Source organism: Artemia sp. Qi Xiang Cuo, chromosome 2 (genome assembly GCF_049724085.1).
Source record: "Artemia sp. Qi Xiang Cuo chromosome 2, ASM4972408v1, whole genome shotgun sequence".
Classification (NCBI taxonomy): Eukaryota; Metazoa; Arthropoda; class Branchiopoda; order Anostraca; family Artemiidae; genus Artemia; species Artemia sp. Qi Xiang Cuo.
Window position 1 is genome coordinate 2,052,450 of NC_142795.1, and position 25,418 is coordinate 2,077,867.

General features: G+C 38.4%; 1 protein-coding gene across 3 annotated transcripts in view; it reads right to left on the reverse strand.

The window, feature by feature from the left end:
- Positions 1–25,418, reverse strand: part of LeuRS (Leucyl-tRNA synthetase) — a 283,085-nt gene that overhangs the window by 160,256 nt on the left and 97,411 nt on the right. For all 3 annotated transcript variants that reach the window (XM_089098621.1, XM_089098630.1, XM_089098613.1), the window contains exons 12-13: positions 11,998–12,271; positions 10,425–10,563 (exon numbers count right to left, since the gene is read on the reverse strand). In XM_089098621.1, the coding sequence (XP_088954747.1) occupies positions 10,425–10,563; positions 11,998–12,271 (413 nt within the window). The remainder of the gene's footprint in view (positions 1–10,424; positions 10,564–11,997; positions 12,272–25,418) is intronic.

The following is a 25,418-nucleotide window of genomic DNA, read 5'->3' on the forward strand; positions in this document are numbered from 1 at the left end:
GAATTGGAATGACAAGTTGTTTTAAAGTACTATAAAACTTTAGCATGAACAGCAGGGGGTTAGGGAGAAAGCAGCCTCCTGATATTCGGAATAATTTCTGTTCGTTTTGAGTTTTAATGTCGTGCTTTACTTTCATTAGAGAGAAGGACCTTTAATTGCTGAAACCAATTTGCAACAACCATTTAGAAAATTAAAAATTAAAGTCAAAGGCAGAGAAATACAGAAAATATAACCTGACTTATTAAACAGGAGCTATATTTGATATTTGAAACGTTGAGTGTGGTTGGTATATAGGGCTTTAAAAGCAATAACATCAAACGCCTTCGATCCAACTAAAATTATAGGAGTTATTATGCATACAGTTTCACCTTCCTTCCTCCAAAATCATTCTTTATTTGTTTTTGAAAATAAAAAAGACACGCAATTTAATGTTGGTAAACAAGGGGGTAGAGTAAAAACTTCTGGAGGATATCAAAGAATCCCTCTAGGAGTAGAAGCCTGACATGTATAGGAAAGCCTGGCCCCCTTACCTCTAGAAGGGAGCACCAGGTATAAAAGTGAACAGCACTACTTCTACAGAATATACTTAAAACAAAGCCAAAATTTATTGAGTTTTACCCTAATTAATTAAAAAAACTTTTTCCACAAAATAATTTTTTAAAAGAAAAGTAAAGAACTCTATTAAACAAAAAATGAACAAAAATTAAATAAAATAATCTACCATACGTGAAACTACAACAAATCAGCATTGATAAATAAATGAAACCCACAACGAACAAAAACTACAATAAATAACCGAGCCAAAATCAAAACGAGCCGAAATTAGCATAAGTTGGGCTGAAAACCCCTATGCTTTCCCAAGGCCAGAACATAATTTGCACTTTACATAAAAAATACAAATGAATGTGCATTGTCAGTTTAATTTACTTATACTGATATTTAACAATCAAAATCTTAAAATTATTTGATTTATTAAAGTTATAAAAGTATAAACATTTATATTTTTCATCAAAGTTCAAATTCTGTTCTGGGAAGGCATAGGGGTTTTGAGCCCAACTTATGGTAATTTCTGCTCGTTTTGATTTTGACTCGGTTATTTATTTTAATTCTCGTTCAAAAAATGTGAACATGTTTCCGTGTAACTTTCTTTGGGCTGGCTAAGACTGTGAATAGTATCGTACTAGGTACAGACGTTGAGTTGATGGCTTTCGCGTTATCACTATTTAGCGCATCACACTCCTTGAAGAGATTGAATAATATACCTCCAGTCTAGGCTCTTAGGAATTTTTCGATATTCTAGATGACCACTAAGAGAGGACTCCGCACGGTTATCTAGGCTTGAAGGGACACCTGCCATAATTACATCTATCCCAGACACGTTTTTATTTTCAGCTTTTTCGCATCTATCGTCACTTCTTCAGTAATATCACCCATGGTAGTTTCACGCTTGGTAGATTATTTTATTTTTGCTCATTTTTGTTTAATGGAGTTCTTTACTTTTCTTTGAAAAACTTATTTTGCGGAAAAAGTTTTTTAATTAATTTCTGTTTGTTTTGTATTGACGTAGTCTCTCCAGGGGAAAATAAAATGATACTTTTAAATCTTTTTGTTTTTTTAAGAATTTATAGTTTGGCCTGCTATTGTATGCTGGAGAAAAATTTTCAGAAATTTTTAAGAACATACACCCTCTTAAAAATCTGGAAACAAATAGTAGTGTTTAATTTAGTTTCATACCTCCTCTAGTTGACCTGAAATGGAAAACTTGATAACATTCGCAAAAAGATCTGTTTATTTTCTTTGACAGTTCGGATACACTTATGCTATATTGATCTGGTTAGAACTTAATAAGAGAAGTCGCTCTAAACTTTTGAACGTAATTCCCTCTGTCGTTCTTGGGATAATTCTGAGACACTTTATTGGGAATTAGTATTAAAACAATGAGTTTTCATATAATCCCAAGACAATATTTGGTTTTTGAACTTAAAGACAAATTGGAGGGTGGGCGGGGTAGGGGGATTAGTTTACCTCTAATCACTTTCGACTATTAAAAAGGGCATCAGCCCTTTCTATTTTCAATCGAATGAGCACTTTTCGAAGTTCCTACGACAACTCCTTTGATACAAAGTGCCCTGGTTAAACAACAACAACAAAAATAATACATTATATCAACATCGATCTTTACTATAAAAATGTCAAGCCTTCCAATTACTTCCGACTATTAAAAAAGGCACTAGGGCTTTTGATTTCCAATCGAATGAGCCTTTTTCAAGTTTCTACGACAACACTTCCTATAAACACCTTATGTGACCCCAGGGCATAAATTATAACTCTTAGCCTAAGGGCTGTGAGGGTGGTTGTCATCCTCTAAGACCTAGTTTCCAGAACTTTCAACTACGTTAGACAAAATGGCTATCTCAAAATTTGATTGGATGTGTCTGGGAAAATGGTGGGCGTGAGAGGGGCATCAGTCTTTCTCCAATCACTTTCAACTATTAAAAAAAGCACTAGCCCTTTCAATTTCCAATCAAATGAGCCCTTTTGAAGTTTCTGCGACAATGCTTTCAATAAAAACCTTATATGCCCCCAGGGGATAACTTACAACCCTCGCCCTGAGGAGGTGGGGGGGTTGTCCTCCTCACACACCTAATTTCTAAAACTTTCTACTACGGTGAACAAAATGGATATCTGAAAATTTTGATTGGATTTGTGTGGGAGAGTGCTGGGCGTGAGAAGGGGCTTAGTTACCGTCCAATCACTTTCAACTATTAAACAGGGCACTATTCCTCTCAATTTCCAATCAAATGAGCCCTTTTGAAGTTTCTGCGACAAAGCTTTCATTAAAAACCTTATATGCCACCTGGGCATAACTTACAACCTTTGCCCTTGGGACTCTGGGGGGTTTGTCATCCTTAAATACATAATTTCCAGAACTTTCAACTACGGTGAACAAAATATCTCTAAGCTTTGATTGGATGTGTTTGGGTAAATGGTGAGGGTGAGAGGGGGTAAATAACTCTTCACTCACTTTCGACTATTGAAAAGGGCAATTTCAATTTCCAATCAAATGAGCCTCTTTTGAAATTTCTACAACAACTTTCTATATAAACCTTTTATGCCCCCAAGGCACAAATTACAACCCTTGCACTGAAAGCTCTGATGGAGTTTTTATCCTAAAAGGCCTAATTTCCAGAAATTTCGACTACGTTGAACAAAATAGCTATCTCACAAGTTTCATTGTCCATGTTTGGGGAACAGGAGGGTGTGAGAGGAGGACTATTTGCGCATGTGAGTAAAAATATTATAAGACACCAGGGCATAACATTAAATCATTTCCCTGAAGACGCTGGTGAAAGTGTCCTGATCAAAGGTATAATTTCCTGAATTTTAATCTTCGTGGACCAAAATAGCAATCAAGAAATTTTGATCGGATATGTTTGGGGAAATGGTGGGCGTGGAAGGGGTGTTTGGTGTCTTCCAATCACTTTCAACTATTAAAAAGGGCACTAGCCATTCCAATTTCCAATCAAATGAGTCAATTTTGAAATTTCTACGGCGATACGCTCATTAAAAGCCTCATATGCCCCCAGGACATAACTTAACACCCTTGCCCTGAGGGCTATGGGGCAGTGTCCTCCTCAAAAAGATAATTTATATCAGTAACTGCAAAACACTGAATAAAATGACTGTCTAACAATTTTGATTGGATGTCTTTGGGGAAAAGGTGGGCGAGAGACGGGGGGCTAGTTGCCCTCTAATCACTTTCGACTGTTAAAAAAGGCTCTAGCCCTTTGAATTTAGAATTGAATGATCCCTTTTTCAAGCTTCCATAACAGAGATTTCAACATAAACTTATATACCCCCAGGGCATAACTTATAACCCTTGCCCTGAAGACTGTCCTGCTCAAAGGTATAATTTTCTGAGATTTAACTAGGTGGAACAAAATGGATATATCAAAATTTTGATTGGATGTATTTGGAGAAATGGTGGGCGTGAAAGGGTTCTTAGTTGCCTTGCAATTATTTTCGGCCATCAAAAAGGGCGCCAGCCTTTTCAATTTCTAATCAAATGAGCCCTTTTTGAAGTTTCTACGACAACGTGTTCTATTAAAACTTTATAAGCCCCCAGGGAATAACTTACAACCTTGTCCTGAGGGCTGCGAGGAGGTGACATCCTCAAAGGCCTAACTTCCAGAACTTAAAACTACGTCGAACAAAATGGCTATCTCAAAATTTTGATTGGATGTGTTCGGGGGAATCATGGGCGTGGGGGGGGGGGCTACTTGCCCTCCAATCATTTTTGACTATTAAAAAGGGTACTAGCCCTTTGATTTCCGATCGAATGAGCCTGTTTTGAAGTTTCTACGACAACTCCTTCTATGAAAACCTTATATGCCCCCTGGCCATAACTTAAAACCCTTGCCCTGAGGGTTTTGAGGGAGTGTCCTCCTCAAAAACATATTTTCTATCTGGAAATCAAATACGCTGAACAAATTGGCTATCTCAAAACTTATATTGGAGTTTTTTAGGGAAATAATCGGGGTGGGGGGGGGGGGGGCTAGTTTCCCGCCAATCACATTCGACTATTAAAAAGGGCTCTATCCCGTTGAATTTCCAATCGAATGAGCCTATTATGAAGTTTCTACGACAACGCCTTCTATAAAAACCTTATATGCCCCCAGGCCATAACTTAAAAACTTTGCCCCGAGGTTTGAGAAAGAGTTTCCTATTCAAAGTCAAACTTTCTATTTGGAAATCAGCTATGCTTAACAAAATGACTACTTTAAATTTGGGATTGTAGGTAGTTTGGGAAATAATGGTCGGGGGGAGGGCTTATTTTTATCTATTCATTTTCTACGATTAAACAGGCATAAGTCCCTTGAATTTTTAATTGAATGCGCCTATTTTGACGTTTTTACGACAACGCCTTCTATAAAAACCTTAAATGCCCCCAGGGCATAACATAAAACCCTTGCCCTGAGGGTTGGGGGGGAGTGCACTCCTCAAAAACATATTTTCTATCTGAAAATCAACTACTTTGAACAAAATGGCTATCTCAAAATTTTTATTGGTTGTATTTGGGGGAATGATGGGCGTGGGGGGGGGGGGCTAGTTCCCCTCCAATCAATTTCGACTATTAAAAAGGGCACTAGCGCTTTGAATTTCCAATCGAATGAGCCTGTTTTGAAGTTTTAACGACAACGCCTTCTATAAAAACCTTTATGCCCCCAGGGCATAACTTAAAACCCTTGCCCAGAGGGTTGTGGGAGAGCGTCCTCCTAAAAAACATATTTTCTATCTGGAAATCAACTACGCTGAACAAAATGGCTATCTCAAAATTTTTTATTGGATGTGTTTGGGGGAATGATGGGCGTGGGGGGGTGGGGTTAGTTGCCCTCCAATAGCTCTAGACTCTTAAAAAGGGCACTAGCCACTCCAATTTCCAATCGAATGAGCCCTTTTCGAAGTTTCTACGACAACTCCTTCGATACGAAGTGTCCGGGTAGAGAAAAAACACATTGTGCCCACGTCGTTCTTTACTTAGACAGCGCTAGCGCGCTGCCTATGATTATTTTTCAGGGAATTGCAAACTTTTCATCTCGCACCATAGCAATCGTTTGGTATTCTCTCACCTTAGCTATAATTGAATAAAACCAGATTTGCAAACTTATTACTTCTTGAGTCTATTAGTTAGCCTGTCTTGGAGAAATGAACACTAAAAACGAATCTTTAAAAAAGGGCTAAGTGTTTTAGCTAGTTAAAACATATTCCGGTTAAAAATGGACCATAAAAAGTATGAACACCGGTCATACCAACTCTTTGCTCTTAACAACATGCACGCATTTCATGTTTAACGCTATGTTTCTATTTCAGATAGCATTACAGCTGACCTTAACAATAATCGTTGTTCATTAGGAAGTTGGTCAAACGGGTAATTTGAGTAGACTTCTACACAAAAGGAGAAACAATCTAGGGCAACTAGTATTCATGTGAAAGGAAGCAGTAAACGAGGAAGTTCCAAATTTACGCTTGCTGGAAAGTAATAAATAATCAAGTTGTGCCAAGTCAGGAAAACGTGGAGGAAAGAAAAATGGTACAAAATAAGGTCAGCTATTTTCCGTCAACTTTCTTCTTAAGAAACTGGCAACAAAGCTCTCTCTCTCTCTCTCTCTCTCTCTCTCTCTCTCTCTCTCTCTCTCTCTCTCTCTCTCTCTCTCTCTCCTCTCTCTCTCTCTCTCTCTCTCTCTCTCTCTCTCTCTCTCTCTCTCTCTCTCTCTCTCTCTCTCTCTCTCTCTCTCTCTCTCTCTCTCTCTCTCTCTCTCTCTCTCTCTCTCTCTCTCTCTCTCTCTCTCTCTCTCTCTCTCTCTCTCTCTCTCTCTCTCTCTCTCTCTCTCTCTCTCTCTCTCTCTCTCTCTCTCTCTCTCTCTCTCTCTCTCTCTCTCTCTCTCTCTCTCTCTCTCTCTCTCTCTCTCTCTCTCTCTCTCTCTCTCTCTCTCTCTCTCTCTCTCTCTCTCTCTCTCTCTCTCTCTCTCTCTCTCTCTCTCTCTCTCTCTCTCTCTCTCTCTCTCTCTCTCTCTCTCTCTCTCTCTCTCTCTCTCTCTCTCTCTCTCTCTCTCTCTCTCTCTCTCTCTCTCTCTCTCTCTCTCTCTCTCTCTCTCTCTCTCTCTCTCTCTCTCTCTCTCTCTCTCTCTCTCTCTCTCTCTCTCTCTCTCTCTCTCTCTCTCTCTCTCTCTCTCTCTCTCTCTCTCTCTCTCTCTCTCTCTCTCTCTCTCTCTCTCTCTCTCTCTCTCTCTCTCTCTCTCTCTCTCTCTCTCTCTCTCTCTCTCTCTCTCTCTCTCTCTCTCTCTCTCTCTCTCTCTCTCTCTCTCTCTCTCTCTCTCTCTCTCTCTCTCTCTCTCTCTCTCTCTCTCTCTCTCTCTCTCTCTCTCTCTCTCTCTCTCTCTCTCTCTCTCTCTCTCTCTCTCTCTCTCTCTCTCTCTCTCTCTCTCTCTCTCTCTCTCTCTCTCTCTCTCTCTCTCTCTCTCTCTCTCTCTCTCTCTCTCTCTCTCTCTCTCTCTCTCTCTCTCTCTCTCTCTCTCTCTCTCTCTCTCTCTCTCTCTCTCTCTCTCTCTCTCTCTCTCTCTCTCTCTCTCTCTCTCTCTCTCTCTCTCTCTCTCTCTCTCTCTCTCTCTCTCTCTCTCTCTCTCTCTCTCTCTCTCTCTCTCTCTCTCTCTCTCTCTTCTCTCTCTCTCTCTCTCTCTCTCTCTCTCTCTCTCTCTCTCTCTCTCTCTCTCTCTCTCTCTCTCTCTCTCTCTCTCTCTCTCTCTCTCTCTCTCTCTCTCTCTCTCTCTCTCTCTCTCTCTCTCTCTCTCTCTCTCTCTCTCTCTCTCTCTCTCTCTCTCTCTCTCTCTCTCTCTCTCTCTCTCTCTCTCTCTCTCTCTCTCTCTCTCTCTCTCTCTCTCTCTCTCTCTCTCTCTCTCTCTCTCTCTCTCTCTCTCTCTCTCTCTCTCTCTCTCTCTCTCTCTCTCTCTCTCTCTCTCTCTCTCTCTCTCTCTCTCTCTCTCTCTCTCTCTCTCTCTCTCTCTCTCTCTCTCTCTCTCTCTCTCTCTCTCTCTCTCTCTCTCTCTCTCTCTCTCTCTCTCTCTCTCTCTCTCTCTCTCTCTCTCTCTCTCTCTCTCTCTCTCTCTCTCTCTCTCTCTCTCTCTCTCTCTCTCTCTCTCTCTCTCTCTCTCTCTCTCTCTCTCTCTCTCTCTCTCTCTCTCTCTCTCTCTCTCTCTCTCTCTCTCTCTCTCTCTCTCTCTCTCTCTCTCTCTCTCTCTCTCTCTCTCTCTCTCTCTCTCTCTCTCTCTCTCTCTCTCTCTCTCTCTCTCTCTCTCTCTCTCTCTCTCTCTCTCTCTCTCTCTCTCTCTCTCTCTCTCTCTCTCTCTCTCTCTCTCTCTCTCTCTCTCTCTCTCTCTCTCTCTCTCTCTCTCTCTCTCTCTCTCTCTCTCTCTCTCTCTCTCTCTCTCTCTCTCTCTCTCTCTCTCTCTCTCTCTCTCTCTCTCTCTCTCTCTCTCTCTCTCTCTCTCTCTCTCTCTCTCTCTCTCTCTCTCTCTCTCTCTCTCTCTCTCTCTCTCTCTCTCTCTCTCTCTCTCTCTCTCTCTCTCTCTCTCTCTCTCTCTCTCTCTCTCTCTCTCTCTCTCTCTCTCTCTCTCTCTCTCTCTCTCTCTCTCTCTCTCTCTCTCTCTCTCTCTCTCTCTCTCTCTCTCTCTCTCTCTCTCTCTCTCTCTCTCTCTCTCTCTCTCTCTCTCTCTCTCTCTCTCTCTCTCTCTCTCTCTCTCTCTCTCTCTCTCTCTCTCTCTCTCTCTCTCTCTCTCTCTCTCTCTCTCTCTCTCTCTCTCTCTCTCTCTCTCTCTCTCTCTCTCTCTCTCTCTCTCTCTCTCTCTCTCTCTCTCTCTCTCTCTCTCTCTCTCTCTCTCTCTCTCTCTCTCTCTCTCTCTCTCTCTCTCTCTCTCTCTCTCTCTCTCTCTCTCTCTCTCTCTCTCTCTCTCTCTCTCTCTCTCTCTCTCTCTCTCTCTCTCTCTCTCTCTCTCTCTCTCTCTCTCTCTCTCTCTCTCTCTCTCTCTCTCTCTCTCTCTCTCTCTCTCTCTCTCTCTCTCTCTCTCTCTCTCTCTCTCTCTCTCTCTCTCTCTCTCTCTCTCTCTCTCTCTCTCTCTCTCTCTCTCTCTCTCTCTCTCTCTCTCTCTCTCTCTCTCTCTCTCTCTCTCTCTCTCTCTCTCTCTCTCTCTCTCTCTCTCTCTCTCTCTCTCTCTCTCTCTCTCTCTCTCTCTCTCTCTCTCTCTCTCTCTCTCTCTCTCTCTCTCTCTCTCTCTCTCTCTCTCTCTCTCTCTCTCTCTCTCTCTCTCTCTCTCTCTCTCTCTCTCTCTCTCTCTCTCTCTCTCTCTCTCTCTCTCTCTCTCTCTCTCTCTCTCTCTCTCTCTCTCTCTCTCTCTCTCTCTCTCTCTCTCTCTCTCTCTCTCTCTCTCTCTCTCTCTCTCTCTCTCTCTCTCTCTCTCTCTCTCTCTCTCTCTCTCTCTCTCTCTCTCTCTCTCTCTCTCTCTCTCTCTCTCTCTCTCTCTCTCTCTCTCTCTCTCTCTCTCTCTCTCTCTCTCTCTCTCTCTCTCTCTCTCTCTCTCTCTCTCTCTCTCTCTCTCTCTCTCTCTCTCTAAAAATAATCTGGTAGTAGTGCAAAGTTCTTTACCAAAGCCAAACGCTATGTTAAAACGACAATTTTAAATGACGGAACCACCTCTCGGAAGGTTAGGAAGTTTCAAAACTCCGTCACCAGTTCCCTAGTGACGTTGGCGATACTGCCGAACAAAAATGTTATGTAAGTAAAAAGTCGAAAGGACCTGAACATTAGTCAACACTCATCCTAGTGCTATAATAACAGATCTGAGATTTTCAGAAATGTCAATACTTTTCGGTATTGACAGTAGTAACTTCGATATAAAGGTGCTCAGAAGCGACTCCAGGATTTTTGTTCGGAGGGGGTTTTATTAAAAAAAAATTAGGGGGGGGGGTACATAAAAAACATCAAAAAACGCATACAAATTTTGTTTATGTCCAATTTTGTTACGTTTTTACGAGTCAAACAAACATTTCGGGGGGGGGGGGGGTTCAAACCGGGTAACCCCCCCCCTGGATACGGCCTTGAAGGTGCTAGACCTAAAAAAGTAGGAAATATGGAAACCTAAATTTGAACGCCTCTGAGTTGATTTAAAAGAATAACTGTTAACTTGCATCAGAAACGCAATTGCTCTGTCCTTGAAATATAGGGAAGGACCATATACACCTTGAAAAGTATTCATCACTCCTTTTACACACTGAAAAATACCTCTTTGGCTGTTCTTTACAATCAAGATTTGCAATCAGAACGCCTCTTTCCGAGCTTTCTACGATCATACGTTCTATGTAGCTCTGAGGGGAAGAACATTATATCTGAGTGACTTCAAAACTTTAAATAATCATTTTTGTGACTATCAAATATAATCACTGAAATGTGTATCTACCACATTTTGATTCTGGACTTCGTATTACATTATTTGCTTTGTAATCAAAAAGCTAAGACATCCCTACTGTCGGTGCTGATCTCCGTTTCATGGGTCCTCGGTCAGGCAGTGCAATGGGGGGGGGGGGCTGACGTGTGAATTGAGGGAGCTCAATCCTCTTCCTCCTTCCCCGTTGACGTCATTTAATGGAAATGTAGGGGGAAGAGCAATTTATTTGTTTTACTAATTTTTCCAATGACAATAAAATGGTAGTTTTCAATGAAGGTACCAAAAAAGAACATTTTCCGAAATCTAGGGGAGAATGAAAAATCTGAATACCCCCCCCCCAAAAAAAAATAAATAATAATAATGACGTAGCTACTCTCCCGTTTCAATACAATGAATGAATTTATATAGTTTTTACTTAAGAAGCCTTACCAGAGTCGGCTGTTTTTTCCACAAAGTTCGCATCGTCAATTGAATCCCCTGCGTCTGCCAAAGCATACCGCATGCCATCTGCGCTATACTTGGTCACTGCTTCTGACAACGTCATAAAATTACCAGTAGATTTTGACATCTATAAGAACAGACGTATATTAAAATCAGGCCCTGTCACACTTGTAATAAAAAGGAAACATAACTAAAGCAAGCAAATAATATTTTAAGTATTGGAGGCGTTGGATACTCCCACTTAAATATTCAAAACAAATACTTAAACTAAAAAAATTATGTCACATGATCAAGGTATAGTTTCTTATCATTGAAAAGGTGTTTCCCAGTAACATTCCTTTGGTTTGCCTAGGGGCGAATCTAGAGCAAAATCTTGGGGACGGAGGGGGGCAATGTGACAAGGTCGCCAATGAGCAAAATCTTGGGGGGGGGGGGGGGCATTGTGACAAAGGTGCCAATAATTGACCAAATTGACAAATTTATTTTAGAAAAAAAGTGAAAAAAGAAAAAAATAGGGAAAGAAGGCGCAAGAAAAAATCTTGGGGGGGGGGGGTAGCCCTTCCCCCTGGATCCGTGAGTAGGCTTGGCTACAGAATACCAAAAGATAAACGAGCATGGTATGAAAAGATACCTCCCCTCTTTCTTTTGTAGATATTTCTTCATTCATTTAATTCAGCTAAGACTACAAAATATTATTTAAATAAAATTAACCCCAAGTCATCCTCAATATATTCAAAGAATCCCTCCAAAGCTATTTATGACGGTTAAATTCCTGTTCTAATCAGTAATATGGTGATACTGTTGACATACATTATCACTGAAGCAACCACACATAATTCAAACTAACATGCTCTATTTTGATCTATCCTATTAGCATTTTAAGTATGCTACTGCCTAATCACAGAACTAAGCGCTACCTAATTCAAATTGCTTTAGCAAATGTATCATAATAGGCCCAGAATAGGAAATATGATGAAAAAAGGAGAAATTTCTTTAGAACAAAATACTCAGGTTGCATGGACATTTTATGGTATTCTTCCTGAAACAACTGGCCTTGGTTAGCAATGTGCTTATCTTGATTATCCTAACGTTGAAATCATGAATCAAAGCATTGCTGAAAAATTTCTTCGGAAATATCTTTAATTGTCCTATCCCTGCTCTCTCAATACCAGTCGCCTTCCTTTAAGAGGTATACCTGGCCTATATACCTATACACCAGGCAAGCGCAATAACATGGGTTTAAATTGATTTCCTTGAAAGACGCATGAAAAGTGCATTCCCTCAATACTAAAATTAATAAATCCTATGCCACTAGGAAAGAAATAGTCCAGGAGGGTTTCTAAAAATGAATCTTTCTATTATCTCCCCCCCCCCCTAAATAATAAAGACAATATACGTGTCTCATGACGCCAATTTGAATACGGAGATCGAAGTAATCGGGAGGTTTTGCCCACGGGGCGTCAGCTACCACCGTGGCCTTTAGATGAGAATCAAAACTTGAATAAAAGACTACTTAAATATTATAGATCTTCAAACAAAGTTCTTTTTTTCTTTGACAAACCTTTTCAGAATTTAGAAGTAAGTGTCCATTGGCTCGAATTGCTTTTGGCCACCTTTCTGGCTCTTTAGGCCATATGGCAGTGTGTATATAAAGATAATACGTCAAATGATTAGGGACGAGGTCTTTTCCAGATACCCGAAGATCAACAGGATACCAATGTTGAAACTCCCTTCTCAGCTTATTTAGATTTTCTCTGCTGATTCTTGTGTCTTTCGGCAGTGTTGCTTCCTTAAAAAATATGTAGTCCCATACTTCAGGAGTCATTTCTTCAGGTCTGAAAAAAAAATGTTTCATAGCTATAGAACTAACGATTCTAAACCCTGGAAAGAATAGATACAACGTATGATGAGGCGTAATCTGGTAGACAAACTCTCCCCAGTTCAGTATACCGACGGCAAACAAAAACGATCGATAGGGTATAAGTAGCCTCATAGAGAACGGAAAGACAAGGGGCACACAAACAACTTTGGTCACATACCCCCACACTCGTTTTTAAAATTTTCTTTTTCATGCTTTTACTTTCAATTCTTCAACGCAGGAGAAAAGACATTTTTCGATCCCTCAAATGGTACCAGAGGATACACGCCTACAAAACAGCATTGACATTCATAGTTATTGGAAAGGAATGTGTTGTTTCTAAATATTACAGTCTGGCTAAAAATAAACTACTGAAAATATTACTAAACTTAAACACTTGCACAATCGGTTTATAAATTTTATCTCCTAGATTTTGTTTTCATTGTCAGGTTAAGCAGGCATTTGTGGAAGAATCCTTATTTTTGTATTACAAGTTCTTATTGAATACATAAGGGCATATATCTAGCTGCGTGTCAACTATCTACCATTAAGGAAAAGTAAAAAAAAAACAGGCATTCGGAAGATGTATTTCGAACTTGCCCGCAATGTTCGGTTATTGGATATGGTATAGGATGTTTTCTTTAGCGGTTTGTCGGTTTCAACATTCACGGGAAAAGTTATTTTAATTGCAAGAATTATTTACTCTATCAGCACTCGTGGCCCTTTTCCCTCAGATGTGACCTCTCGGTTATTCATTGGAGACAACTAACAGTTATTAATAATGCACACGCTAGAAGCTTCCTTATGTAAAATTAGAGTTAAAATCAAGAAAATTTAAAGAGGAAAGTTAGAGGTTAGTTAGTTAAAAGAATGACTTACTATAATTGCCTTCCGTCTTACTTTAAAAAGACCAAATTTCCCCTTCCAGGACTCTTTTATTATTTACTAAAGTCAACAAGAAAATGGTTTAAACCTGTGAATGTACTGTCTCAGATTTTCAGAGAAAAGGAATTGAGAACACGCCTCATTATTCTCAAGATTAGACCACTCATTTACGAAAATTATCTCGTGAAACAAACGAAGGGGAGATGGTTGAAAACAAAAAAGGAAAAAAATACAGTTTCCTTCGACCTTATTCATTAGCAAGAGAAAACAATTAGGTTTGGATTTTTTTTTTCTAATGTCGTCAAATTATTGCGAGAAAGTGCTAAAAGTCTAACCTCTGCAGCACAGAAAATCTGAACTTGAGGCCAAATACATGAACAAAATATCCCATTGTAGTAAGTTGCACCTATTTGTTGCCAAGGCTAAAAATTATGGTGTAACTTGTCCTTCAGCTAGATCCATTAGTGTCAAAGCTAAAGTGGAGTTTTATAGCACAAGTCAGAGAGAACTATCTGCACTTGTGTACAGGATTAACCGTTGAATTGTTTCAGACTTTCAAATATCCAAGGACATAATACATCTCAGTGAATGGTCATGCATAACAGTTTAAAAGAATCTGGGGATGCCATAGGGTTCCTCACTTGGTCCACTCTGTTTCTTTGTTTATATTAATGACGAGAAAAATAAGATGTTGATCTTGATTTTACCCAACTTACGCGTTTACAAGCAAGTGAGGATGGAACAAGTAAAAGTTCATACTAATTTGCAGACGACTCGGTTCAGTCGCGAGGCAAGCAGGAAACCAGTGGACGGGAGCACTCGAGAGAGGGTTCAATAAAATTTTGATTTGGCTGGTAGTTAATTGTTTCAAAACCATCCGCGGTTATTTACGGGCGATCAAAAAATGATTATCCTTTGATAACAGGCCTGAGTTGTGGAGATTTTAAAATAGAAGAGGGAACTTGTCCATTATATCTAACCCGCCGCTATACACGAAAGAAGTCAAGTTTGGTTAATGTTAAAGAAATAAAACAAAATAGGATTAATATGTAATATTTAAGAAACAAATTAGGGCTATATTTTTCCACATCAGGGGGGCGGAGGTAAAGCATGTCATACGTTAAATATATAACCAAACCTAGGTACCTTTGCCCCCCCCCCTATTAACCCCCAAAAGCAACAGTTTAAACATTATAATTGCAATGAGAAACAACGCTTTGCGATCCATTTATCTAGCAAATACCCGTTTGTCAGATTTTTTTGTACAGTCTATAGCGGTGGGTTAGATATAATGCACAAGTACCTGCAAAAGTTGAGGCTTTTAAGTATCTGGGGGTATACGGAAGTGAGGCTTTGTGTTTTAAAAAGCATGTAGGGATAATAGCAGCCAGAAGCGCCTGTAATATTGGTATTATTAATTAGCTAAAAATATGTTTCCTGTGTCCATTCTTCGTCTATGTGTTTTCCACTTATGGACTCTTGATTATTCCATTGTTGTTCAGTTTGGTCAACTACATTTTAGATACATATCCAGTCTATTGCAAAATAATACAATATAGATATTGGCAAATGAAGTGGTAGTATATCAGTTAGGACAATATATGAACGCATTAAAATTGTATCACTAGCCTATACGGTCTATTTTTTTAGTGCTGTTAAGCTTATGTATCAACTTTTAAATAACAATACTAAAATATGGTTGTTTATATGTTTGTCTCTGGTAATGTTATTCATTATTACAATACACGACAGGCTGATGATATCCTTACCTTAGACCTTAGTTCTGCCTATGCGACCAAAGGCACCCAGAGGATCAAGGAAAAGCCTCCAATCTTCTCATTGGCTTGCTACAGCTACCATATACTCCCACTCGGGTTAGATATAAGTATAAAGGCTGCGTAGGTCAGACTGTTAGTTGTGCCACAGGGTATTCCTGGGCCTGCCCCTACGACATGTACCCGTTGGTTACCAGTGAAGGACAACTTTCGGAAGTCGCTGGTCATCCATTCCTAGGACATGTCTTAGGTATCTTCATTGACTGGTTTGTCCAAACAATTCCAACAAGTCCAATTGATACTCAATATTCTTGAAAGGCATAGTTTCGAATGCTGAAATTCATCTTTCTTACATTTTTTAAATGTCATAAAAGGAGCATAAAGGAGTCCTGATGATATTAAAACGCCAAGAATGTCCTCAGAACCCTTGGGATTCTATTTCCGTGTCTAAGGATCCAAAAACCGATCCAAAATTTCGAATTGTGTTCAAACTGTTGTTGACCCTCACACTTTTAAAAATAATATTGAGAAATGTGTTGTCAAGCATGGTCCATAGTTGCTCTCCAGATCACATATTTCCACCCTTTTTGGATAGTTCAAGATCAATTTATATGTTTTGATTGTCATTCACATTCTCTTAAAATAAAATATATGTTTGCTATGCATAGAAGAATTACAATAATGATATAACTTTGTCTGTGTTTGTTCATGCTTAACAGATATTTTTTTTCTCTCTTGGTTGTTTTATGAAGGAAATTCTCACATATTTTTGCCGCAGATGCTCCCTAGAGCTTAATGGCTAACCATTTTTATAGATTTTGCTCTTTGTTGTTTCTTCCTAATATTTTTTCGTTTGTTCAAGCTAAGTTCGATTTAAAAGGTTCGAATAAGCAAGTAGGAAGCAGCTTCAAATTGAAACTAGACTAAAATCTAGAAGTGCTTAAAATGTGCGTCCAGTCACAAAAATATTTCTTAGCATAATGAGTAGAAAAATTTACAGATGAAAAACGGAGCACTGTCTTATAGGTTCAAAAGTAATGCCATCTACTTTTACAAAAAAATTCTACGTGTGATTTCAGTAGAGATAGTGAGTTCGTTTTCGGTATTCAGGACAATGAGGTGTTCAAGAACAATATAATGTCTACCTCCTACACTTTACTAGATCTCTCGAAGCTAAGGAAATTCGAGGTATCAATTTGCGCTTTTCTTAGCAATAATATTAGAAAGTAGGCCCGCAGCAAGAAAATCGGGTTTCGAAACAGAAAAGATACAATTTTTTTTTTTGCGCTAATCAAAAGTCCTTGAAGAGCAGATTAATGATCATTTCATCAATTTTCTTTGTTTTAAATTTCGTTTTCTTTACAATTTTGAGGGCTGGCAACTTCTTTGTTTTGGTTTTTACCAAAAAAATAAAATAGTAAATCTGCTAAAAAACGAGCGAAGATCAGAGCAGTTTTGAAAAGAAGCCAAAGGTACTAAGAGGGCCCGTACTCCTTCCTCACCCACAAGCCCCCCCCCCCCCGATCCTTCCATCACAACTTTCGGGAAAAAATAAAGGACGAATTGCACCTTTTTCAACCATAATCCCACAACCATTTTCAATTGGTATGATTGAAGGGCCAAAGTCGACTAGTACCATTAACCTCCAATACCCAAGTTTTGGCTAGAAAGGTAGGTATGTTGCATCTTGTTTGAATTGGAATAACGCAAAGACTTTCAATATGTATGATTGGAAAATTAAAGTGGGCCATCCAGCTCTATAATAGATGCCCCCACCCTTCCACAGCCATCGCGAGATTTTAATCATAGGTGCATATCGTGCATCTTCTTTGTATTGAAATTATAAAAGAATCTTCAGTTAATATTATTCGGAAGGACTAAAGTGGGCCTATAGTCCCCCAACTCTCCCACTCCCGACTATTTTTTTCTTTTTTGGCGGAATGTCAGGAGTGCTACACCTTGCTTGAAGCTGAGTCATGCATATACTTTCATTTCATATGAGTAAAGCGGGCTATTGATCTCTTCAAGACCTTCCGAACCTCTCATCGCCAGATTCCAAGCATAAATTTAGCATGTTGAAGTTAGATTGAACAGAAACGATGAAAGAATTTTTAATCATGTGAATGAAGTCCCAAAGTGGGGGAAAGATTTCGTTCCGTCCCTCCCTACACCAATTTTTAGCACAAACGCAGGCATGTTCTACTTATTGAACGAAATCGTGAAAGGATTTTCAATCTGCATTATGCTCATCCTGCATCTCCACCAGCTGTTTAGTATAGAGGCTGACATTTAACACCTAGATAGAACCAGAAGCATACAATAATGTTAAGATCACTACGATTGGAGGTAAAACGTTAGGGAGTTGACCCCTCCAATTCCCCACTCTCTACCAATATTTTTACAGAGAGACAGACATGTTGCCCTTTATTTTGAACGTAATAACGTAATTATTTAATGCGCACATTAGTGGAGACATTAAAGGGACCAATGACCCACTGAATATCTCCCCACCCTTCCCACAAACAATTGCCTAGCATAAGGGTAGGCACGTTGCATCTTGTTTGAACAAGAGAAACACAGACATTCAATCACTATGACTGTAGAATCAAGCTGACCAGGCAGAGGCTCTTCCAATGCCTCAAGAATTCTTTAGCAGAAAGGTAAGCGTCCTAGATCCTATTTTAACAACATTTATGTATAATCTGTACGACTGAAGGACCTGAAGTGGGCCCCTGGCCGATCCAACTCTCACCACTGCTTCCGCCTTTAGTTATTCGAGTACCCATTTTAATTAGCAAATAAGGCCATGCCTCAATAAACTGCCCTTTTCCGCCATCTTGGCGGAAACATACACAGAGTGGTAATTTTGGGTCAAATCTAGCCAAACTATGATAAAATAAGAAATTATGAGCTGATCCTTCGGATTGTGGGTCCGAAAAGAGTTTAGAAAATTTACCAGTTTTCAAAGATTACATCTCTCGCGGTGGTGGGTTTCAAAAAGCACAACTGTTTTTGGCGGAATGTCAGGAGTGCTACACCTTGCTTGAAGCTGAGTCATGCATATACTTTCATTTCATATGAGTAAAGCGGGCTATTCAAGGATTTTCAATCTGCATTATGCTCATCCTGCATCTCCACCAGCTGTTTAGTATAGAGACTGACATTTAACACCTAGATAGAACCAGAAGCATACAATAATGTTAAGATCACTACGATTGGAGGTAAAACGTTAGGGAGTTGACCCCTCCAATTCCCCACTCTCTACCAATATTTTTACAGAGAGACAGACATGTTGCCCTTTATTTTGAACGTAATAACGTAATTATTTAATGCGCACATTAGTGGAGACATTAAAGGGACCAATGACCCACTGAATATCTCCCCACCCTTCCCACAAACAATTGCCTAGCATAAGGGTAGGCACGTTGCATCTTGTTTGAACAAGAGAAACACAGACATTCAATCACTCTGACTGTAGAATCAAGCTGACCAGGCAGAGGCTCTTCCAATGCCTCAAGAATTCTTTAGCAGAAAGGTAAGCGTCCTAGATCCTATTTTAACAACATTTATGTATAATCTGTACGACTGAAGGACCTGAAGTGGGCCCCTGGCCGATCCAACTCTCACCACTGCTTCCGCCTTTAGTTATTCGAGTACCCATTTTAATTAGCAAATAAGGCCATGCCTCAATAAACTGCCCTTTTCCGCCATCTTGGCGGAAACATACACAGAGTGGTAATTTTGGGTCAAATCTAGCCAAACTATGATAAAATAAGAAATTATGAGCTGATCCTTCGGATTGTGGGTCCGAAAAGAGTTTAGAAAATTTACCAGTTTTCAAAGATTACATCTCTCGCGGTGGTGGGTTTCAAAAAGCACAAAACAGATTAGTTTATAAGTTGCTAATTATGAACGACTTAAAGACGGGCCAAAGTTATAGCAAGGTCAGTTTTTTTTTTTCAGATACAAGTGAAGAATGAAATTAAAACTAAAAACAAATATATATTATATTAAATAAGAGGGAGGCTGTCCACGTTTCAACCCCCAATTTCTGTGGTATTTTATTATGCTTTTCCTGTAATTCTTATTTTAGACATAACACCTTTAAATTAGGTGTTGTTTTCTTAGACCACACTGCCGTTCTAAGACGAACAAACAAACTTTCAAATGGGTATAAATCCATTTATTTAGACAGTGAAAAAACAGCAACAAAATTCCAGATATTTCGGTCACATATACAGCGATCGTCTTCAGTAGAAATACTAAAATAATAAAATTGAAACTAGCATATTTATATGCAAAAAAAAATAAATAACTTTTCGGGTCATTCACAAAATAATGAACTTCCGGATTATTCACTAGATTATTTTCAGAGAGAGTTCATTGACAAAGCTCATTCAAAGTTCTTGATGTAAATTTTCTTCTTTAATCTTGCCCAAATATAAAACAAATTTCCAATGAAAGTGGCAAAGCCTTCCGTGTCTTCTAATTGCAAAAAAAATGTTGAGTTTATAGATGTTTACTGGGTTGGTCTCATTTCCCCATATACACGACGTATTTAATCCGGAAGTTCATTATTTTGTGAATGACCCGAAAAGTTATTTATTTTGTTGTATATGAATATGCTAGTTTCAATTTTATTATTTTAGTATTTCTACTGAAGACGGTCGCTGTATATGTGACCGAAATATCTGGACTTTTGTACCTGTTTTTTCACTGTCTAAATAAATGGATTTATCCCCATTTGAAAGTTTATTTGTTCCTGTAATTCTTTGTTCTGATGACACTACTAGAGGATAACGAGCTTATAAATTCTTTTCAACAATAGCAGAATTACTTCTCAAACCGCTAAATCTCATATCTTCTTCTTTTGCCCTTTCCTTCGAAAATAACAAATCCATGTATTTTGTCCAACACCTGCTGGAGAACAATTCAAACCTCTGAATGGACCATATAAAACTCACAGAGAAAAAATAGGACCATATATCTTTTTCAACAAAAATAATTCATAAGGAAGTGATCTAGAAGAACAATTTCCCTGGACCTTATTAGACAATATTGAGAGAAAAAGAAAAATCGGTATTCATGGCCCTGTTGTTTGTCTTGGTTGCCAAAATAGTAGAATTTCCATTCTGTGAACAATGGAATTACGGAGATATGTAGCATAAATATATCTTAAACAGCTCAAAGATAGGTAAAAAATTCAATTAGGTCACTGAAAAAAAAAAAAATCCTTCAATCGCAAGGCATTATTCTCGAGTTGGTTAGCGAAGCCAGCTTAGCTTTCCGTCAATGCTCACGACTAACTTAAAGCTACTGGACCAATATTTTACGAGTTGGCAAGAACTGCCTAAACTTGAAAAGCGAATCTGAACTACTAACGGGAAGTGATTCAGACTTTTGTTTTTTAGCGTCAAATTCAAATAACTACCCTCATGGCTTTAAAACAACCCATGAATTCAACTGTTTTATTTCGACTGTAAACAACCAACTTCATGAAATGAGCCGAATTTTTGTAGACCTTGAAGGATTCTAACTGATATTCAAATTACTCGTGCCAGTTCATGGAAGTAAGTTGATGAGGACAATAGAAGCGTGATGAATCTCAAATAAACTTCAGTCGTTATTTGGAATAGTTTTCCCTAGACAGGCATTAAAACCCCCTTCACTTCCATTAAATTTATAATCGCAAATGGCATCTCTTTGCCATCAACAATATCCCCTTGTATTTTAAACTTTTCCGGAAAAAGCGTTCTTGTAATGTTCCCTGATCCTTTTCCATGAGCTTCAAATTGTAAGTCAATTTATAAAATTCAAATTTTTGATTTGTATAGAGCTCAAGTTTTGGGGAAGGGTTGGGGAATAACAATTAGCAAAGGCGTATGTAATGTGATCTACGGTTTTTCATTCATCTATCTAGTAGCTAAATAAAAAATTATTTCATAGATCCTTTTTTTCTAATTGATCAAATTATAACTCAAAAAAATGAAATGTAACTCCATTTTGTTTCTTAGAATGAAATGAAAACCAACAAATATCGCTATCTACCATTACCCAGGAAAATCAAAACGTTAATTGTAACAATTAAAATAAAATATTTGCTATATTTTTTCCTTCCTCTCGCTTGTCATATCTGCTTTGAATGGACCGACGACAAAATAACCATATTTATGAAAGGGAAGAATAACCATATGCGTATGCATTTAAAAGAAAAGAAAAAAAATTAATGTTTTAAGACCTTTTCCATAAAAGAAGCTTTTCAAAGAAAAGTATAGAGGGACACTAAACCAAAGCTGAGGAGAAATAAAGTTATTTCAAGCGCAAAACGACCATAAATCACCATAGTAAATAATTGAGGCCCAAAACGAACTGAAATTACAATAAATAAACAAGTCAAACGTAAAACGAGCAGAAACTACCACAAAGAGGAGTAGGGTTAACACCCCCTTTGCATTCTAAAGACCAAAACGTAGCTTGCATTTAACTTTAGTAGCAGTAATAGTAGGGGTCACGTCATCCCAAGAGGCACAGTTTTTTTACTTTTAAACTCTACTGAACAAAATGGCTATCTCAAAATTTTGATGGGATGTCTTTGGGAGGAAGGCGTCAGAAAGAGGTATGGGAGGGGGGCTGATTATCCCCCAGTCCTTTTTGTCTCATAAAAATGGCACTAGAGATTTCAATTTTCTATCGAATGAGCCCTCTCCGAAGTTTCTACAACAACTCCTTCTACAATAAATTGCTTGGTAAAAAAAAAAAAAAAAATACATAGAGCCCACTTCGCCCTTTACTTAGGCAGCGTTATACGCGCCTAAAAATGGTATTGGTAAGCGTGGCCTACTTTTTAATATTCAGCACTTATAAATTCATGAAAAAAAATGCCGCTTTATGTTTTTAATTTTAGAGCTTAGTACACTAGAATTTGTTGAACTTCTTAAACTTGAAATATACATAGATTTTACTTCCATTTTTAGATTTTGAATTTTTGACCCCCTTAAAAAGCTAACGTAGTAAAAGTGCGTCGAGTGGAGATGTCAGTACTATTTCAGTTAAGGAAAAGCCAAAACAATAAAAACATTATAAAGGAAGAAAAACAACCACGAGGCTTGTAGCCGTGTTAAACGTAAAAATTACACGGTCATAAGTGAATAGGATTCGAAAAGAGGGTATATCAGTACGGCCTGGTATTCAGTTATTGCAATCAGGGACACGTCCAGAGGGACGCGGCAAATCTTAAAGTAAAACCTTAAATTATAGCCAGAAACTGTTGGTATGCAGTATAAACTCCTTCTATTAGACAATGAACCACAACAAAATAATTTCTGGATATTTCGGTCACATATACAGTGCCCGTCATCACCAGATAAACTGAAGTAATATAAACATAACATCGACATTTGTACAAAACAAAAATTAATTGCTTATTATTTAACGATCTTATTTTCTCGAAAGCAGTTACAGATGCAAATCTCTTATATTTCCTCGTTTCTGGACCATTCACTTGATCTTAGGTGAGTTAATTATCAGGCAAACCAAGGTCATTGATATTGAGAGAAACGAAATTTACTTTATTTGACTGTAGTAAATGAAAGTGTGGTCTTTGAAAGTTTGTATACAAAGGCGGAAGTAAGGTTTAAATGCAATAAAGGGGGAACTTAGATCTTAAATTGAAATACAAGTTTTAATTCATTAAGGTCAAGCCTTTTTTTCTCTTTTTGCGGGTTAAAACCGCATTGTTCAGCGGCACTGGTGGTTTTATACCTATTAATCAGACATTAGAGCGCCAACATGTATCTCCAATCAGTTTCCCATGCTCAGTGTTGCCATGACATAGAAATAGCAGTTTAATAGGGACAACTCCTTTTATTTAACAGTGATACAAACAAACAAATTCTGGATATTTTGGAAACATATACAGAGGCTGTCTCCAGCAGGTCAGTTTACCTGCTGAAGACGGCCACTGTATATGTGACCGAAATATCCAGAGATTTTTCTATTTGTTTCACTGTAAAATAAAAGGATTTGTCCCTATCAAACTGTTAGTTGTACGTCATGGAAAGACAGTACGGTTTTCGAAAATACCTATCAGTGTTGTCATGCTTCTCACTGAGGAAAATAGATCTAGAAATAATGGAGATTTGAAGAAAAGTAGTTACTAAAATAAAAGAATTCGGTTTGACTGCACATGAGGAATAAATGCACAAGAACTGAAACTCAAGACACATATGTAAAACTTGGTGCCAGGTTTGAACACAAGAAGCATGACTTCAGCCACGGTTGAAGATAAAAATACGTGTGTATTCAAGATAGACAGCACACTAGTACCCTCCCCGCTCCCGAATCCTTGCATTACTAGCGCCTGTAATTACAATGAAACGAGAAACATTGTGCATTCAAATCGTTCACCCCCAAACCGTGGGTCGAAGATAATGATAGAATATAGCCCAGAAAATCCCTGGCACCGGGTTGGGCTGGTCAGCCTCCACTCTCGTATCAAGCACAAACATTTCTGTCATTAGTACTCGAAAGAAGATTAGACCGGTTATTTTAACCACCCACTCCCTTCTCACCTTTTCTAAAAGACTAAAAATATACTTAATTTTGGAGCATTCTGAAACAATATGGCACATCTGACTGGGAAAACCTTATTCCTTTGTCCAATATACAGAAATCTAGCAGGGTTACAGAAGAAATTTAGCTAACATATAAAGTGATGTACATTTGAAAAATAATTGAAATTCTTTGTGCCTAAACTCACTTGTGCCTATAAAGATACGTAAAAGATTCGTTTGAAGCTATTATTGAACTTAAAAAGTACCAAATAATCTTCTAACGACCCCGATTGTCTATGAAGTGCATGTCCATGCTGAAATGACATAAACATCAGGATCGCCCGAGGAGTAAATTGTTAGGGACATATCCAATATAGCTATTTGCAAAATGGCACTAGACACTGAGAAAATATTACCAGAAGAATACACATAAGTAATTTTATGCTTGTGTTGGGAATTTGTGAAACAAGCTATTTATTTAGATATTTAAGGGGATTCGGTATCTTAAAGGATCACCCTATCTCACCCCGCTAAAATCTTTTTGAGTTTGTGTGACTAAACTGTTTAGAAGTAATAAGATGGTTTTCCATAGCTTGTATAACTTGGATAAGTTATCCAAATAAACAACAAAAAACTAAAAGTCGGCACCTGCTTTCTCAGAAATCTTAGAAAAATAATTTAGCTTCATCCTGTTTTGTGCCGGAGATAGACATATTCAGTTTTAATGATTTTATATCATTAGAAAGTGTAAATTGTGTTTTCTCAATTAAATAGAGCAGGATTTTCTATTTTTAACTTCAGGAAAGGAGAGGTCCTAAAAAAAAAATTAGCATACCTGACAGGAGAATGCTAAAAATCAGCCCAAAGAAAATACAATTCGAGCAATTTGGTTGCTTTGGGAGTTCCTTGTTGGGCTATCCAGTTTGACTGAAAACCTTGCCGAAACATGAGAAATAAAATTATACTGTCTTTTCAATTAAATTTCATAGCCAAAACACAAATTCTCAATAGTTTTCAATAGACTTTGGGGCTTGCAAAATGATCTTCAAGGTAACGAATCCTGTAGCGATGAAAATTTTTATGTGGCTATAAAAGGGATTATTAGCTATAAAAGAAAGGACTGGGCTTAATTGTGGTCGTAAATATTGACCGCGTCAAATCTAATATCGTATCCTGAAGCTGCGAACTTACGCCTTACAAGTTCTCCGATAGCGCCGCTTGTAGCGCTCGTGCCAACAAGGCTTGCGCCACCCTCAATTAATGAGAAAAAATAAAACGTGTAGAAATATAAATGTGACCTCTTTTCCTTGAGCTATCTGGAGATCAGATTCCTTGGGAACGTGCCTTGGAGACATGCGAACTAATTACCTGTTATTAGACTAGATGCAGACATATAAAATGAAATAACCACAGGTAAAAAACAATAGATTTTATTGAGACTTACATGTTTAGGTGCACAGCAATGGATCACTTCAAATTAAGGCAATAATAACCAAGTCTCTACAGTAACTGGATAATAATTTGAATTGCAATGCCTGAACGCCAATATAATTCAGTCTAAATGGTCCTGAATCTGATTTACGAATACCTCCAAAAAGCACTTTTACCCCACTATCAAACGTAGTTTTTTTGTCCTGCGTTCTAAGAACTGGCTCCCAATTGGCTCAAGTGGCCCAAGGATGTAAACCCTTCGTCCATTGTAGCGATGAAAATTTTTATGTGGCTATAAAAGGGATTATTAGCTGATACAGGTAAAATATTTGGAATCACTCTTGCTGCTTCTTGGGCATAAATTTCGATATGAGGTCAGTTTTTCTCTTTGCAAGAGACGGCTCCATTCTCGTTGATTCCACCATCTGCTCTCTTTAACTTGTTCTGGACTTCACAGCTCCTTCGAGCAAAGAAACAGCTT